Raw genomic sequence first — 19,493 nt, 5'->3', positions numbered from 1 at the left:
ATACTGCACGATGTGAAACCTACATTTCCCTCGGGGTATTACTCCACACATTTTCTCATTAGGAACCATTAGATAACCAGGACACATTTTCTTCCTCTTAATTTCACCTTGTTCTTCTAATCAAGCCTCCATGCACCATTTTAAACAATTCCCTCCCCTCCTGCAGTGTTTATTTCACATGGGACTCAATGGATGAAGCACTGGGACAGAGCTGCAGGGAGAGGCTGACGCTTTACAAGCACTCTGCTGTCAATGGCAGCCATCAAGGAAGTAGCTCTCTGTCCTACAGCTCCTCTGCTACAGATGCTTTAGAAAGCTGGTGATGGCTTTTAAATCTTTTTTCATTTGCTGCAGGAAACATGTTGCCTATTAGCCTGGGTGTTGGCCAGATTGGTTTTTTGGGGCACGTGCTTTTCCAGCAGTGTGTGGATATGCTCCTAAACTCAAAGCTCCAGAGAGCTGCCTCTTTGCCCTAATCATGCTGACTACAGCATGTTTATCTTTCCCTGATATGCTATCTTCATCAATTTTACCAGCCCCCTGATGACTGCACACATTGCTGTCCCCATGCATCATGCTGAGACCCGCTCCTGAACCAGGGCAGGAGGAGAAATTTGTCATCAACTCTTCCATTCGCTTGACAATAACGTGGCCTAATATTTCATGAAAATGAAGTGCCCAGAGCACTCCTGATAGTTTACAGTTGTGATAAAGGATGGTCAGATGGATACTGTCAGCCATTAAACAGTTTGCAATCACAGAGTTCTGAAAAGAAAGCAAGGGGCTTTGGACCCTTCTTGGTGTCAAATGTGACACTTATGTAAAGGATGTTGCTAGGAGCAATTCCTTGTTGAATCAAGGAGTCTTTTTTTGGCAAGCTTTCTACCTACATCCAAGAATCCCCTGTAATCTATGTTTGCTCTGAAACACCAATACTGCTTGCTTTGCAGCACAGAAAACTCCAATGCCATTTTTTAAAGCTATCAAGCTTCAAATATTCCCTCCCTCCTCTTTCTGTATCCAACCACAGCAGCAGCACGCTGAGTCCTAAGCACCCACTGAATGCTTTACTCAGTCACTGCATCAAAATATGCCAACAACATCATTCCCAGAGGCAAGAAGACCCAGCAGCTTTGCTGCCTTGGGCCCCAACACGTCTCGCACCAAGGAGGTTACCTGCGTGGTTGGGGATACTGGGGGCAAGCCCTCGACTTCGGTCTTGACCTTGGTGCGCTTGTTAATTACTGGATTGACGGTGCTGCTCACGGCTGACTCGCTGCTCTGCTTGCTCTAGGAAGGAAAACCAGGCAAGATGTGGTACAGGGTTTGGGATGAGAGACTCAATGCAGCCTGCAGCGTTGTTCAAAGTTAACTAAAAAAAATCAATCAAGGTTGAACGTCAAGAGTGGATGGGGACAATGGTGTGTTGGACCGCTGCCATGGGCTTCATGTGAAAACTAGTCTGTGTAAGTTTGTGTGAGGCAGAAAAGAGGGGGAGATAAAGAGTACCATCAGCTTCTGTAAGCTCACCAGCAAGCCTGGCTCTTTCAGAACGGTCCAGTCCCTGTCAGACCCAGGAAAATGTTATGTAACATCCACCCAAGCCATGATTTTATTTCTCAGTGTGATGAAATGACTTGTTGAGAAAATGAATTCCTGAGAGGAGTGGGGGGCTCTGGTTACATGTGAGGGCTCCTTCATGCTGGGTGCATGAAAGGCGGCGTGTATATTTTGCTAAGCCCTTAAAAAATGAAAACAACTTCAAGAGAAAAAAATCCCATTGTATGCGCATAAAATTGGAACATTAACATTTTAAATACACTACTCTTGCTAATTGCTCAAGATTGGTCATGCAAGTTATTACACAGAGGCATAACTCCTACCAGCCACATGATTTTGGTAGCCAGTTTGTGAGAAGAAAACAAAACCAATCAATCAAATAACCTTCAATAACAAACAGAGTTTGCAGTGCAGCAGCCATGAGAAATCCTAAAACAATAAACCAGTCTGAAAAGTTCAGTATAGTGCAACTAAAACAACAATTTGAAATGGGTGTGAAATGAGGTGAATTAAGTCTCTGGGGAGAAAACCAATTGCAATTTAAACTTCAAAGGAATGAAAAGCAGAAAGAAAAATGATTAAAAATGTGCTAAGCATATTCACTACATATGCGTGTAGGGTATGTGCACACACACGTGTGTGTGAGTGCACAGGTATCAGTCAGTATGGACCAGGTGAGGTGTATGACTTCATACACACTGCAGCATTCTTAATACTCAAAATGTGGCCTTTGATTCTGCAAAACTAAAAATCAACAGCAGACCACCTGAGGAAGTGACAAGTGAAAAAAGGGAACAGTATGCAAGATGGTGAGAGGTCCTACAGAGGATGCACTTACCTGCTTGCGAAGGAAGGAGTCACATACTTTAAAACTATCTGCATGATCCACATCAGTAGAAAAAAGGAAGGAGGGATGGGTGAAAGACCGACAAAGCTTGATTCACAGCATTCATGTGCTTATCTGGCAAAACACTTCAGCATGTGCCAAATCCCACTGATTTCAGCAGCGTGTGACAGCTGCTCAGAGAGATTTGCTGCCTGAGATGGCCCTGTGTATCATGTTCGGTGCTTTGTTGGATCAAGGCCATTGGCTCCTGTGCATGTATGTGTGGGTGTCCAAGGAGGGAGGTGGGTGCAGAATTTGACTGTGACAAATCCAGAAATGCTTTGTCAGGAGGAATAAAGTGTGCTGTAAGATGAGAGCCACCCCTACCTGACTGGAGTCCGAGATGCAGTTACTGTTGCTGCTGATCTGTGCCGGAGGTGGGTTGACGGAGATGACGGCCATGTGCTGCCGAGGGGGAAAGGTAGGAGACGGCTGGATGAGGGGAGGAGTGTGCCCAAAAGCCGAGCTCAGACCTCGCTGCTGGGTCAGGATCTGCTGGTACGTCACGGGGTTGATGGGGTGGGGGAAGCTGAATGCAGGGCTGCAGTGGCAGGAGGAAAAGAAACCATGAAGGATTATTTCAAACAGCGTTTAGCACTTTGGCTGGTGACTGACTGAGTTTGGCCAGGACTTCTTCGAGGCTGTAGTGTCATAGATAGGTGCTTCAATGCAACAATAAGCCTGCTACTCTGTTCTGCTGCAAAAACAAGCTTTGTCTCGTGTGAACCTCTACAAGCTTTCTGACCCATGTATCATACTGACCACGATGCCTTTGCTTCTTATGTTTAAAAACAGCCAAAGCCCTTGGCAGGGAGCTCAGAACACATCTGGCTTCACAGCCCCACATCCCCCAGCTTTTCCAGCTCTATTCTGCAGGCTTGCAAGCTCAGGGTTAAGCTGCCTGGGCTGAGAAGCCACAGCATCACCTGGCTCACCTGGCAGAGATCACAGGCAGGGTGAACTGCAAGCCATTTAGCTTAGTCCAAAACATGTAGTTTACTTTGCACACAGGTGAGGGACATGCTGGCTCAGGGGATTGCTAAAGTTTGTCACCCCTCATATGTAGGTCACTGGTTCAGCTCCAATCTAGGTCAGCAGTGACCAGAAACCCCACCAACTCCCTGGGGCTAGCTAGAGGTCACAGGCTGGAGCCAAGGTGCAGCAGGTAGAGGCATTAAAAATGAAGATCTGCTTCTGGAAACAAGGGATGCATCTGTGGTGGATACCCTATCCTTGGAGACATTCAAGGTCAGGTTGGACCAGGCTCTGAACGCTCTGATCGAGCTGTAGGTGTTCCTGTTCATTGCAGGGAGTTGGACCAGATGGCCTTTAAAGGTCCCTCCAACTCAAACAATTCTATGATTCTGCTGATAGAGATGGAGGGACACAGGAGTTACAGTAAGTATCCTTTGCTCCCTTTACTCCACTTGAGGGATGCACAAACTGTAGACTCTCAGCCCCAAATTGATTATTCGGCATCTTAAAAACATAGGTGCCCTGAGTTCTTACCCTCATGGTACCTTTTCTCATGTCACTAAAACTGCCCATGGTGCGAGTGCTCAGGGAACAGGGTCATAATTACCAACAGACTTCACTTCCAGTTTTGTTTTTAGAGAAAACACTCATTGCTGGTGATCACACAATTAGTATTTCTCTTCCAAACTTATTAATGACAACTTGACCAGAAGAATAATGGGCAAAAATCACTGCAGCGTTATAGAGCCGTAGGAGTTAAATGTGTGCTGCAGTAAATGAGGTGTGATGGCAGGCTGCTGCACAGCACTGTTGTGTTACAACAAAGTCCAAAAATGACTATCACTGTTTTTTTTAAGCTAGCAGTATGCTACATTCTACAAGTTCTAAATGACAGTCAGATAAAGTAACTGATAAAATTAACGTAACGGTTACTAATAGCAATGTTCCCCTACAAGTTTAAAAGCATGGGATCTTTATAAACCCTCGCTTTGCAACAACAATGTTAATTAGAACTAACATATTTAACAGTTAAGTAATAAAAAGAATAACAACATTGTGAAACTTGGGTTAAGCAATCACGGCAGGAATTGACAACAGTAAGCTGCCTAGCGTAAGTGCTTTTTAATTAAGATTTGAGCAAAACTTTACTCAAGGGCTTAGATTTTTTTTTCAGATACGTTTTTAGAATTAGGCTCTTAAATCCACCCAGGCAATATTTGTTTAAGAATGTGGGCCAATAATTTTGAGAATACTCTGGGGGCGATTTCTTCAAACAGAGGGTTCTGTAGAGTCATAGAATGGTTTGGGTTGGAAGGGACCTTAATGTCTGCCCACTGCCAACCCCCTGCCGTAGGCTGGTTGCCCCACACCAGCTCAGGCTGCCCAGGGCCCCACCCCATCTGGCCTTGAGCACCTCCAGAGATGGGGCACACACAGCTCTCTGGGCAGACTCCTCCAGTACCTCACTGCTCTCTGAGTAAAGACTTTCTTCCCCACATCTAGCCTAAATCTCCCTTCTAGTTTAAAGCCACTCCTTCCACTCTATCACTATTACACTGTGAAAAGTCAGTCCCCCTCCTGCTTATGAACTCTCTTCAAGTACTGCAAGGGCACAAGAAGTCTCCCTTGTTAGAGGACACCACTTGTCCTTTTGAGGGTGGTAACTCAGATAGACAGCTCTGCCCCCAAAGCATTACCTTATTGTCCCGGCAGATAAATGGCCGTAGGAGCCACTTGCTGCTGAGCTGCTTCTGGAGTTGTTAATATATGCCACAAGGGAGTTTGGGGAGGTCCTGATCATCGTCTGCAGATCAATGCTGGCATCAGACAGTGGGGAGATAGACAGGGCTCGTTTTCGGCTTAATCTCGGAGTCACCCGTGGGCTTGAAAACCGGGACACTGTAGGAAAGAGAGAGGAGGGGTGAGTGAAGCACAGACTTTGTCAGCCAAAACCAGCGGGCTGCTCCTTCCTGAGGCCAAGTGAGGGGAAGGAGATGCCTGGTGGCTGAGGATGGGTTTCAGCAGGTGTGGGGGGGACCCCCAGTGCACTCTCACCATCACTTGGAGATGTGAATGGCAAACTCAGCCCATTGCTGTTCCAGTTATCAGCATGCTGGGGACAAAGGGGTGCTCAGGAAGGGCAATGAGCAGGAGCTGAGACCTGCTAGCTTGGGACTGCTGTGGGATGTATAAGAAGCAGAGCAGGCAGCAGCTGAGGTTTCCATTCTGCTCAGTGCTGAGTGACCCGGGGCAGGCAGCCCGGCATGCTGCATCCTGCTCAGAGGGTAAACAGAAGCCTGTCAGTCATCGTTTTTCACTGGCACTAAATTAACTTGAAATTAAAAGGGAAAAGGCCCCATAGGATTCCTACAAGCACAGCCACCCCATTGACTCAGCGAAGAGTAGAGGCCAGTGGAACCACGTCAGAGCCGAGGCAGCCCTTGGACATGGTGCGTGCAATGGTGCGCAGAGGGAGCAGGAATGAAAGCGTGCACAATGCTGACCACCCAATTAACGCAGGGTGAGAGACTCTGGGAGCCTCAAAAGTAAATTAGGAGTTTTAAGAAAACCAATTTGGCAGCTCAGGCGCAAAGTTCAAGCTCTCCTCCTCCAAGGGGATCTGCCAGGGCCTGGACCCTATTAGCAATTGTCAATCATTCAGGCATGAAGTCATTTCCAACCCCGCCAGTCCCGTTTGTGGATCTGCAACACACAGTGAGTTACTACTGCACTAATTTGGCCTCCCCCAACGTTTCGGCATTGCTAAATGGAACAAGTGACTTCATTCTGAGGAAGCTCTGCCCAAGACTAAATGACCTGCAAGTCATGAGCTGGTATGGATGGGAGCCGGGGCTGGGCAACATCACAGAGGCTCCCGATAACCAGGCATGGGCTCCAATGCGTGGCCAAGCCTCAGCCCTGCCTGGATGGTCCTGTCCCTCCAAAGCAAGGAGAGCAGCTTCCAAGAATTGCCTATTATTTAAAAAATATTTTTAAGGGTGAAATACACTACTGGGTCCAGTGGTAATCCCGATCATCCACCCAAGTAAGCACAGTGCTACATTACTACCTGGTTTTTCCAACGGCAATCTCCTGGTAAGCAGCCTTTCAGGCTTGCTGTGGCTATATCCTATTAAAGGCTGTGAAGGAAGCAGTAATTTGCCCAGACAGGCAATGCAAACTATTTTCCTTTAGACAGTTGAAGGGGCAGATTTCAGTTGCATCTCACCAAATACAAAGCTAGCACTTTGCAGGAGCACAAATTTTCTGCCCAGCAGACAAGTGCTGGTATGAGAGGAGTGAATGGGATGCATGAGGTGGTAAAATACAAACTGGCAGCAAGAACAAGGTGTTCCTTGATTTGTATTGGCTCACAAAAGTTCTTGTCAACATTTTCCTGAGACCAGTGGCTAGGCTTCAGTCTCCTGGAGCCCACATGAGTCACTCATTTACTCAAGTGGCTCCATCCTTGCTGCTCCTGGATACTGTGATGTTCAAAGGGTTTAGTGCCACTGCTCCCCAGCTACTCATAATGTCCCTCTCTGCACAAAGTGAGTGATTTGCATGAGGTCACACCAGAAACATAAGGTTAAGTTGAACCAAGCACTCTTGTGACTTTTGTCCTACGCCTGAGAAGCTTCAAGAGATCCTGTCTGCAGCCTCATGGGATGGGGCAGAAGCTTGAAAACTTCATTAAAGGACCAAGCAGAAAATGCAAAGAGCACACCGTAACCTATAACATCACCTCCTGACTGTTAAGGCTGTTCCATGACCTGACGGGACCAGACTCAAGCTTTCTGAATGTTTGTGGCCAGCCCTGCCCTGCCCCATTCCGACACAGTGAGTGGTGCTTCCCTCAGGAGCAGGAAAAGCAGACACTGCTGTGCTGATGTGCTATGTAATCAAAATAAAAATTAACTAAAGGAAGTTCCTTTGTAAAGACTGGGATTGGAGAATACCCAAATTTCACACTTTGTCCATGAAATGTGGGCTTTGACTGGGCCCCAGAACAAGTAACACAAGGGTTACTTGGGTCCAAGTTGTAGAGGTTAAAATGGCGGTCTGTCCACAATACAATCATGCATTACTATCATTGATGAGAACTCATTAATTTATCTTCCTCTCAATAAGGCACTCTCATTCACTAAATAGTCCATGACCATGGACGACTTGGGTGCTATCCCCAGTCCTCCCCAGCAACATCTCCTTGAGCAGGTTGCTTCTTCTTTCTGCGTCCCTATTTCCCAGTGCTATATATTCAGATGAACTCCTTTAGATAGAGTTTGTGTTTTATTTCCCGTGTGTTGCATCTACCAAATGCAATGGGGCTCCACCTCGGCTGAGTTGTCAATGTTTCTGTCCTACAAATAATGTGCATCTTTCCAGATATAGTTATTGCTTTCTGCATTTGCATTCCCACAGTCTTCTCCTTCTCTAACAGAAGGAAGCAGGCCAGATTTGACAGTCATATTTATCTCTGTTACTCCCACACCTCAAGGGAGATCTGTTTATTAATGTGCCACTTCCCTTGATAAATTACTAAATAGAAAGAAAAGCCTTGTACTCATTTCTCGCTGCTCCTTCCAGTGATTTATGTCCACAGTGCTGGTTCAGTCATTGGTCACCGTCAATTTGCAGAGGGAAGAAGTTCTGACGTCCAACAAAAGCTCTGCTTTCACTGGTGCAACCAGCGTGGGCGCCCTCCTGGCTGCACACAGGTATGCCATTTTTTCCCCATGTAAAGCCCTGCTGAAAGCTGTCAGATTGGCAAGCTGGCCTGGGACTTCTCCTGCACCAAACCAGTAATATCCATCACATTAGTGTCTGCTCTCATTTAGCTCCTGCAAGTACTGATGTGCTATACAGAATATTTGACAGCAAACCCAGTAGGTTGGGTTCATGCTTTACACAAAAGCCTCTGAGATCTTGCAAGTTTTCAGAGAAAGCCGTGACCTAAAATTGTGCTACAGATGAACAATCTGTCTCCTCTCAATAGCAGCACCCAGGAAGGCAAGCATCTGTGAAATGTAAAAGGAACTGAACCACACAAGGAAGCACTTATGACTGTACTAAGAAGGAGGAATCTTTTCACTATTAATACTCAAAACCAGATTAATAGCACTGGGATCATTCTTAATAAAACTGGCCTAATCCCCTGATCTGAGGACGTGAAACACCAACATTAAGTGGTAACAGGCAGCAGCAAAGACAAATGTAAGGAGAGCTGCACACATAGACAAGGTGCTCAGTGCAACCTGACTGACAGTCATTTGGATACATGAGCATAATCCTGTATTGCCCGAGATCCAGTGATGCTTCAAAGGAAAAACTGCACACAACTTTTCCAACAGTGAATGCCCAGAGAAGGAAATGAAGGAGAGATCCATTTTTCAGACACAGAGGGATGGAGTCAGAGTGCCTTGGAGGGTACAGCACTGGGGTGGTCAAAGCACCCCCTCCACCACAAGCAAAAATATGAATTTGGCTGCTGTTGTTCTGAAAGAAGGTTTGTTCAGAAGCCTGAAGTCATCACAGAAATTGAAAAGAAAATAAGGAATGATTTAAAAGTTTATTAATCTGCCCGAATTTCCACTTTTACAACAAACTTCTCTCTGCCTCTCTATCTCAGAGACCTTTTTACCTTTGGTTGCTTTCCCCTGAATACCAGTCTTTCTCACCAAGGCTCAGAAAGAAGCGATGGGTCAGAGCCCACACTCGGTACTGAATTATCATGTCCACAAATTAGTCAGAAACTGTTTTTCTCCCTGAATTTTCATTTACCCACAAGGGGCCAGTGACAAGTCATAGGGCACACCTCACATTTTCACCTGAGGGGCAGCCTGCGGGGGGAGCATTCATCATGGCTGTGGGCCATCCAAAGGACACTACAGCAGCACATGTTCTTGATCAGAGGAGGACACTGGGGAAATTTCCTTCCAAGTAGCTGAGCCCACAAAAGTACCTGGGTGGCAAATGCTCACCAATTCCTTGCTAAAACACACCCATGGCCACCGCTTACCTGCTCCTAGCCCTGGTCCACCCGAAGAATTCAGAAATACCCCCTCCTGCCATCCTGAGAGTAAATCCATGGACGGTCTTTTCATCAACAGGCAGCAGCAAGAAGAAACTAATGCTTGGTGCACAGCCAGTTCCTTATTCTCCTCTCCCCTTGGGCAGTGGCAGCACACGTCTCACTCAGACTGAAGCAGATGCTGGACATTTGTTCTGGCACCAGATGCTGCCCTGGGACCCTCCTTTCTGCCCTCCCTGGGGCCTGATCAGCTTTGCAGTTCAAGGAATACTAATGCTTCCCTCAAATCCTCGCTGAAAGACAAGGCTGCATTCTTCTACTCCCAATCCACAAGGTAACTGTTTAGACGACCCAACTTACATATGTAAATTAAATTCTTTAGAAACCAGAGTGCAGCAGAACTCCAGACAGAGCACTTATGGGATGCTCTGGGACTTTTTCTCTCTTCTGCACATATTTTTCTAGGGAGGAAAACAGGACTGCTGGCTAGAACTGGGTGGGAAACCGTTTCACATTCTCTGAACCTTCTCTGAGACTTCAGCAAGTTTCCATTCTGCGCTGGGACAAAGAAAACAACAAAAAAAAAGATCTCTCAGAGTGGTTAAGGAAGCAACCGCAGGGCGGGCTGTCTGCCTGAGTAGCCGGCAGCTGGCTGGGTTGGGATGGCATCTGTGATGCAGAAGGCCCAGCCTGCACATCCCGTGCGCTGGACCCTCAGCACACACGCCCAGCCTGCACATCCCGTGCGCTGGACCCTCAGCACACACAAGGCACTTTTCCCAGGTCACTGTGAGGCTCCAGACCTCCGGATGGAACAGTCACATTGTGTGAATCTGTTGGGAGGGGAGTCCTGAACCCATCTCTCACACTGCTAACTGCAGTGACTGCTCGGCTGCACTGCCAGCCCAGCTCCTTACCCTGGTGACTATTAAATAATTTGTTTGTTGTAGAAAGGTTCCAACAACAGTGACTGACAGAGGACAGTGGAGGATGAATCACTGTTTGACCTGGGGGAATAAAGTCCTGCTTGAACATCTGCCCACATCCCAGGCGACTGTTCCAGCTGCTGGCCCATTGGCTGTCCTGTGCTGAACAAAGCCTTTTCCCAGTTAAAGTGATTTTATCAAGTCAAGACCTTTGTGACTGCCATGCACATGAATTCAGGACACTTTTTTACCATTCCATAATTAGTAAGGACAACCCAAATGCACTTCCAACACTGCGGCTAACAGAAGTGATGGCTTTAAAAATAAACTCTTCTTCCCTCTCTGGCCACAAGAGTCCAAAGAGTCCAAAAGAGTCCAAAGATCTAGATCTTGCTCCCAGATAAGTTAATGCACTGCTCACTGATCATACTGTCCCCTTCCTCTTCAGGGTTTCCAATGGTGAAACAGCTTTGCTTTGTACAATATTTACAGATCTTATGATGTACAGAGCTATAAGAGTACAAGCATCAAGTCAGGCTAGAGGAAATGGCACTTCCTGAAGGTTTGCAGGTAATGACAAGAGCTCTCCATTCACACTTCCCTGCCTCGCGGGTGCCTTCATGCACCCACCCCATTACATGGAATAATCCATCACGTGGCACTCATGTCTAAAGGGAAGCAAAAAGTTGCTTTGAGCTGGTGAGCAGATGCGGCCAGGAAGTTTCTGAAGTGTCCCACCAGGAATGTTGTGACACTGGAGAGGGTTTGACATTTGATTTGAAAATGCAGGCTTTCTGACAACTGGATTTAAGACTGGATTCAAGCTCTGCTCTTGGATTTAGAGTCCCTGTTTGGATGGACAGACTGAAATAGGACAGCTAACTGCGGGGTTATTAATTTTCACTGGCACTGGCCAGCAGACTGGAGCAGTCTGATGCGTAACACTTATATTTGGTTTACTTTAATTGGTTTAACTACTGATGAAGTGGCACAGTAAAGACCTGCTAAGAGATGCAGCTCTGGGGCATCCTCACTCAGTCACCATGTAAACACCCAGTGTTAGTAGCACCAGGCTGCAGCTGACACTGATGCCCAATTATTTTTCTGATCTTTTTGCACACCTGATGCAGTAAAAACACACAGCAACAGGTGTGAGATGAGAGATTCTCCAAGAAGTGAGATAAGAGTAATATCAAGGGCTCGGGTCTGTAGAAGGATCATACTCAGTATCATGGGCTGCACATGTTTGGAGGTGATGTGACAATGAACAGGCCTTTCCTGTTAATTATTATTTTAATACGCTTATCCTCTCATTTGCTCCTGCAGGTGCCAGCATTGTCACAGATGTGCTGCAGGTGGTCTAACAGGAACTACCTGCATTTCAGCAACTAGCAAAATAATTATTGTTAAGTTCTTACATTCTAGGACTCTGGAAAGAAAAAAAGCTCTCTGAATGAGAGATGCTGTAAGACAGTGACTCACTGGGGTTTTATGCATGCTACCCGTATTCTTGTCTCAGAAAAACACCATAAGAGGATGCCTTATTAAATTATCTGTTCAACTATTTATTTGTGTCCCTACTGATTTGAATTTTTGAAATAGCTTTCTAAACAGAGAGGGATATTCCAGTTCTTCAGCCAGAACTTCATAGCAATCCATTTAACTGTCTTCCTAATGTACATTTCTCTCTTCATGCTGGCATTGAGACTCCATCATCAGACAGAATAGTTCACTGGGGATAGCACATTAAGCCCACCAACAAAATGCCAACCTACATAAGGAACCCCGATGTCTCAGGATGCAGATTTGATGTTAGGAAATGCTAAGATGGAAAACAGAAGTACTTAAATTGCGGTACTTAGTGGGACTAGATGATCTTAGAGGCCTTTTCCAAACTTAATGATTTTATGATTCTATGATTTTAAGTTCCTCTGACTTTCAACATGCTTTTATGTGCTTCAATGGCTCACAGGTGGTCTCAGTACCTGCAACAGCACCATGCATAGGGGCAGTGAGGGAGGATAAAACAAAGCAGGAGCCTCTCCAGGCTGATGGGTGAAGCTGAACGTACAGAATGTGGCACTGGGCTGCTGCTCCTACTCACATTATTAAAAAGCAGCCTTCCCATATCTCATGTAGCATCTGTATGATGTATGAAAAATTTCATCTTGTTCATAGCTTGTGAAGGTCCAGAAAAACCTTAACAGTTACTGATTAACAAAGCTTCATTGAGAGATCAAAATAATGCCCAGCGAGCCCTGGCTTTCTAAAAGAGTCACGGTTACGAGCATGGCTGCATGAAATCAAGACCTTTGTTACGTGATTTACTCCAGAGCCATTTTCAGGAGAAACCAGGCAGGAAGAGAGTCTTCTGCTCAGGGGAGCAGTTCAGATGACGTTGGATAAAAGATGGATTTTCAGCAAACTCAGAGGATGGGCATTTTTGATGTACTGAGTTTCTGCCTGTGCTAGCATGAAAACAATTATGTTTGCTTCTCTTACTGGCTGTTTATCTGGCACTTCAGGAAGGCACTGCTGGTCAGAGATGGACTAATAAGGAGGCAAGGAGGAAGGAGTCTTGTTCAAGGGCCCAAAGAGAACTTGGCAGAGCTGATTTGCACCCATCTGCTATAACCACAGAGATTAACCCCTCAGATGGAAGACAGAGAGCAGCTTTACTGACAAGCTGCTTCGTAGCAGAGAAACTCTGAACACATTTTGGATGTTAGAAGCAGGATAGCATCAAGGCACATGTGCTCTCCCATTCAACCCAGTACGCAATTTCCCAATCAGTCTAGGAAATGGCAGCTGAAAAGGACTATTCAGGTAAAACTCTGGCAGCAGCTACAGACAAGAAACTGGATTTTTTTAGTTAGAAATATCCATAAAGTCCCTATCACTGAACAGCCAAGAGCAGCTTTTATCATTCTAAGCCAGTCACTTTACGAAGCAGCAAGACCGCACAGTCTTTCATCTGAAAAGCTCAACAACAGAAACTTTGAAGCGGTAATGAAATGATGCAGAACTCCACTCCAGAAATTATAATGGTCCACAGGCAAATCCAAAGGCAGCCCAGCAGAGAGAAGCTGGGAGCTGAAAGCCGAGCCTTCTCTTTCCCGCAGCAGAAGTAATCCTCAATCTCCCTAACTGTGTAACCCCAGCTCTTACAAGACATAGCATAAAGGGAAAGAAATTTCTAGCAGCTCTAAAAATCTCAGATGAAAAAAAGCCTTCAGACAGTCTTCCACATAAACATTAACCATCACGCCAGGGCAGTGGCCAGGCTGAGGGTGACTCAGCAGTGCCGTCCCTAACATCATTTTATTTCTTCTTCATGTAGCAATGAGACAGAAATTTCTGGATTTCTAATGACTTATACTACTGCCAGTACAGCAACTTTTTCTCCCACAAAATATGAACACAATCGTCCCCACCACAGCTCCCTGTTAACATACCTTTCCTCCTTGGGGGGGGGTCTGTTTTACAGCTACCCCGACAGGCCCCAAACTCAGAGGATGTTGTACTGAGCATGGCAACAAGGGGATATCACCAGCCCATGGCCCAGACACTGGCCAGACCAAACAGTGGGACAGGAAGAGGGAGCTGGAGCACAGCCTGGGGCACACAGTAGTTGCCCATGGCCAAAGCAGCCGGGCAACATTGCCCTTCTGCTGGATCAGCTGCCTCTTGCCTGTGCAGCAGCCCTTCCAAAAGCACCACAGCATATCTGTTTTAAATTAGGTCTATTTTATATATAGATGTATGGAACAAGATGATGTTTCAAGCCGACAGTCAATGTGACGCCGATGGGTTTCAGCAGGGTAGGGTAACCTCGTCCAGCAACCTCCACCTGGAGGACAGTCCCATCTGAATGCCCCAGATTCCATTGCTACTCACCATCAACGGGACTGAGGTACTCGTGGAGGTGGGCTGTGCTGGCTGCTCCGCTGCTCTGCATCAAGATGTCCCCGTAAGGGTTGGGGTGGCCGGCCATCAGAGTCATTTGGTGGTAGTAGTCGGTTGGGTTGGCTCCTGGTGGCGGTGGGGGCAGCCCAAAGAGGCCTCGCTCCTTCAGATGCTCATGAGCCACTGCCGAAGCCGAGAGTGAAGAGGAGAACATGGGGAGAAGGTTCCCGGAGGATGTTAGACCTTGGCGCCGAGGCAGGCGGCCGTGTTCCCCCCTCACCCCCACCAGCCTTCTCTGCACGGCCCTGCTCAGCGTGGCCGTGACGTGTGCTTGGGCGTGTTTTTTGCGGACAAAAGAAACTAAGCTGGGGCCTCTGCATTCCTCTATTTCCGCAAATTTATAAACAATCTCTCGTTCCCCCTTTTAATAATCCTCCCGTTCGGACGCAGTCGTCGCCCTGGGGAGGGGGGGAGAGGGCCTGGCCGTCGGCAGCAGTAACCCTGTCAGCATCCACATCCCTGCTTATTAGGGAAGAAAGACGAATGCAACCCAGTTCCCGATAGCAGTGAGAGGAAATTAAAGCCAAGGTCTAATGCATAGAGCTAGGTTTAGTGTTTGGCAGCATAAAACCATTTTGGCTGCCAAAGCCAATTACGCTCACTTTCTCCCAGCTGTAATTTTTCAAACCTGCCTCCCCACCCGCTTGCCCCATTAACTTATTTACTGCAGCCTTAAAAAAAAATAAAAATGGAAAAGAAAAGGAATCCAAAATACAATGCCTCTTTTTCATAGCTAATAACAAAACCAGCTTTGATGGGGGAGGATGGTGCAGAACATACGCACTCACAGCTCATCGCAGCAAGGAACTCAGTCACTCAGCATGGTGAGGCCATGGACAGGAAGCACCCAACATCATGACCTCATTTTGGGAGAGGGAAGGAGGCTTCTCATCTATCTCCCCATATCTTTGTCAATGTTTTTTAATCACAGAAGACCATTTACTAGTGTCAGACAATAAAGCAAGGCCTTGCTGCTCTCTGGTGTGCTTTGTGTGTCCCTGTAATGGCTCAGGAGCTAGTGGATGCTAGGATTTGAAGACCAATCTCAGCCTTTAAAAAACAAACTCTGAGGTCCTGGGGCTCTCCCAGGAAAGCCTTGCATTTTCCCTTTTCCCTGTTTGGTCATTCTTGTCCCCTGGACCCAGACACAGGGAACCTGGTGTCCACGCTGGCCATGGTGTGGTCCGTCTGAGGTGGGTGGGTGCCACTACCTCCACACACACTCGCCTTCTCCTAAGAGCTTCAGCAAAGCAGCTCGTCAGCAAGGAGGAAAAAAGCACAGCCCTCTCCTCCGCCCTGCAGCTCTGAACATCACAGGAGATGAAGCCAAGGGGAGATAACCCAGGCAGCACCTGGTCAAACATGACCCTGCTGGAGAGGAGCAAGGCTCCTGGTAGAGACATCAGAGTAAGGCAGCTTGTAAGAGAGCAGAGAGCTCTGCAGAAAGGAACATACTTTAAGCAAAATATTTATAATACGATCCAGCGGTAATAGCTATTCTCACGCTCTGCTTTCTCAGTGCAATGATGCAAAACAAATGTGTAGTTAAGGGAGAGGAAGAGAAGAAGAAAAAAAATGCAGAAGAAAAGGAGGCAGCTTTCCCACTTCAGAGAGCAGCTGTGGAGCCTTCACAGCTGTAAATCTCCGAGCTGCACATCAGTGCTACAAAATCGCTGCAGTACAAACAGCACGACATGAGCACCCCAGCCGTGGTGGGATGGGCAGGATGCAGTGGGGCAGGTCTCTTACCATCGGCAGGGCTGAGCCCTCTGGCAGCGGAGATGACAGAGAGCGTAGGGCTGCCGTGGACAGAGCGGAGGTAGTGCTCCATGTGGGGCGTCACGTAGGGGTGCGGAGGGCTGAAGGGTGATTCGCCAGGACCAGCAGGATGAGGAGACAGACGGATGAGGGAGATGTCAGAGATGACCGGGCTGCCGCTCAATGGAGGAGGCCTGGGGAGGAAACAAAGAGATGCAATCACCTGTGGCTGTCTGTTCTCCTTCCTCCAATCCTACTGGTTGGACTCACGAGGAAGGAGGCCGAGGAGGGGATTAAACATTGCATGGTGTGCCTTGTGCTGGGGCTGGAGCAGCTCCTGTGTGTGTGGAGCCAGCTCAGCACCTGTATGTGGAGGGTGAGGATGCAGGAACATCCAAGGCCTCCAGCTTGGCCACATGAATGGTTCTGTCTCGGCTGCCCTGGGCATGCAGCCCTCCCACTCGCGTCAATCAGGGCTTGCACAAACCTCCTTGACAGGCTGGCCCTACAGTTCAGAGGGCAAAAGTTCAGGAGAGGGTTTATTGCATGCTTTCTGGGGGCCACCACTGCTAAATGCCGCAGATCTTCCCCAGGCGAAGTGTTACCTGAGAAAGCAGTCAGTAAATGCTGGGGAGTCAGCAGGTAACAAAACATCAGAGGCATGTTTTGGCACTTGAGTGGTTTTCACGGGGTGGGCAAGGATGGAATAGAAAGCACGCAGGCATCTCCCGCCACATCCTCCATCCTCTTACACAAACCACAGAGGGTGCAAGGAGAGGAGAAAAATTACACATGTTGACCTGAGAGACAGAGAATTTGAGCTAGACACCTAAACAGGCAGAACTGCCATCAAGCAAAATGAAAGAGCTAAATCTGCTTTGAGTTAGGCTTTGCTGCACTAGCAGGCTGCTGGGAGTGGAGCCACCCGGACATGGGGCTGGTGCTGAGGCCTGAGAAGTTCAGGCACAACACCTGCACCCCAGGTCCCACCCTCCTCATCAACAGCTCAGGTGCATTTTAATTTATTTATAATGCTTGCTATCAACAAAACCACACAGAAATGTAATATGAGCTTTGCAGACTTATTCAGCAGTTTACGAGCATGTTTGTCTTTGTTTGATCTTCTGTGCGTTTCTCTGTCTTTCTGATAAATTAGTAAACCTTGTGGCTTTTTGAACGCTTTCCGCTGATGTGTAGTAAATTAAATGTCTTTTAAAATATTTATAGTTCAAAGTACTCTTCTGTAGCACTGCACACCATGGCTGGCTGGTGTGAAATAAATAGAAGGCAGTGAAACTCTATCAAAGCAAAGCTCATCAATGGCCTTGCAGCAATGCATGGCCAGCTTGAGCGCTCCTCACACCAGGACCTGGGCTCCACCACAGGAATAACAGAATCACAGAATTGTTAAGGCCAGAAAGACCAGTAATATCACCCAGTCCAAGCATCAACCCATATCTGTGACTGCTCCAAACCACATCACGCAGGGCCACATCTCCACAGTTCTCGTACAACACCAGGGACAGTGACTCTGCCACCTCCCTGGGCAGCCTGCTCCAATACTTTACTGCTCTTTTGGAGAATAAATTTTTCCTAATATTTAACCTGAACGTCCCCTGACTCAGCTTAAGGCCATTACCTCTTGTCCTGTCTCTGCTATCTGAGAAAAGAGGCTGACCTCCACCTCGCTACAGCCTTATTTCAGATCCTCAGTGGGATCCAGCCTGGTTTCTCACACAGCACCGAAAGACAAATTTATGACGGCATTGCTATTTCAGATCTCATAACTTCCCCACCTGCACTGTTACAGCATTTTGTTACCCAATTTACAGGGCGACTGACGCCAGCCTCCGAAAGTGCCGAGGTGAGCTGCTGCTCTGCACCTTTCACCGTGACGTCAGGAGAGCCTGGCTGCAGCCGGTGGGCTGCTTTCTGCCAAGGCCACTAATAACAGCAGCCGAGCACGGAGCCGACCGATTTATTTCTACCGGGGAGGAGGGAGAAGTGAATCAAAGTCTCTGTTCCAGATTTAGTTTCAATTCATTTCTAATAATCTCCACTGCCTCATCTGGAAAAAATGAAACAGGATTAAAAAAAAAAAATTAAAAAAAAATGATGTCATTAAGAAAACATCTGACTAATTTTTATTCTGACGAAGTCTTAATATAAGTGAGGGGGGGATGTAAATTAAAAGCAGCCCCAATCTTCCCTGGGCCACAGAGACTGCCTTAATACATAAGCCATGAAAGAAGTTTTCTTACATATACAATAAGTTCCCTCTTTCATCAGTACTCACAGCTTCTCCCAAAAGGGCTGTGAACTTCTTTGATGCAGGCTTGGAACTATGTATTACCAGGTTTACGAGCCTTCCGAGCCTCTGTGGATCAAACTGTGAGGCCCACATCTAAAATGTATATAACAATATGAAGGGGTTTGCTGTTCATTTTCTCTGTGCTAAATTGGGCAGAAATGCTGGAGTCCCTCAGAACAGGAAAACTCCACCCTGGCCAAAAAGGTAACACTGGGAAAAAGATCAAGAATTCACCCAAAGCACATGCAGCTGGAGATCCGGGCAGTGTTTCAATAGGAGGTTGGCCCTGCATCCAGACCAGGTTGGAGAAAGGCAAGTTCCTCCTGACAGCTCCACGTAAAGCCTCTGCTTGCCACATCTCTCTGTCAGGATAACCACGCTCTCATTTGGGCTCGGCTCTGGATGAGATCAGGCAGTGATCACATCTTGCTGTGGTACACGTACAACTTCACCAGAGCACATCCCAAAATAATATGTCTCTTAGTAGTGTCCAAAGGGAATAGGCCAGAACCATGGCTCCTCTGCACCTCACTCCCCAAGAACCCGTTTCCTTTCTTTCTAGTTGTCTCATTGGCATCATTTCTTGTCCATTTACCTGCCATGTATCAGCCATCCCCAAACCTTGAACCATCTCACTGTGGGTCAAGAGCCTCCACAAAGGACACCCAGCAATGAATGCAATAGTTGAAGACATTGCACATGAAATAATCTCCATCATTTAAATAAAACCGAGAAAAATGAGGACAGTTAACCAGCACTGACATTCCATGACTAGTCTAAATCAATGTTTACATGCCAAATGTATTAATTCAGCAGAAAACAAAGGGCTGAATACTTTTCCATATGCTTAATGGAATACGGGCACTTACAGGCAATTGTTTTGGTGTGCAAAAGAAACTGGATAGTGGCTACACAGGAATGGAAGCTAAGAACAGAACTGCTCTTGTGGGGGTAACACTGCCTGGTAGAGTTTTGCTATGACAAAAAAAAAAAAAAAAGAGAAATGCTTTTAAAACCAATGATCACATTCAAACACAAGATCCAAATCCTTGGTTTTGTTCTTTAAGATAAATAAAATCT

General features: G+C 46.9%; 1 protein-coding gene across 10 annotated transcripts in view; it reads right to left on the bottom strand.

The window, feature by feature from the left end:
* GLI2 (GLI family zinc finger 2) overlaps positions 1–19,493 on the bottom strand; it is a 187,188-nt gene that overhangs the window by 21,830 nt on the left and 145,865 nt on the right. For 8 of the 10 annotated variants that reach the window (XM_085553241.1, XM_015868814.3, XM_015868812.3 and 5 more), the window contains 5 exons: positions 16,094–16,296; positions 14,276–14,467; positions 5,119–5,320; positions 2,774–2,987; positions 1,177–1,290 (listed from right to left, as the gene is read on the bottom strand). In XM_085553241.1, coding sequence (XP_085409367.1) covers positions 1,177–1,290; positions 2,774–2,987; positions 5,119–5,320; positions 14,276–14,467; positions 16,094–16,296 — 925 coding nt within the window. The remainder of the gene's footprint in view (positions 1–1,176; positions 1,291–2,773; positions 2,988–5,118; positions 5,321–14,275; positions 14,468–16,093; positions 16,297–19,493) is intronic. The other 2 variants (XM_085553244.1, XM_015868819.3) reach the window with 1 other exon arrangement.

Source organism: Coturnix japonica, chromosome 7 (genome assembly GCF_054131305.1).
Source record: "Coturnix japonica strain WE chromosome 7, WE-NBRP24, whole genome shotgun sequence".
Classification (NCBI taxonomy): Eukaryota; Metazoa; Chordata; class Aves; order Galliformes; family Phasianidae; genus Coturnix; species Coturnix japonica.
Note: the sequence above shows the minus strand (reverse complement) of the source record. Positions and strands in the feature narration are given on the sequence as shown.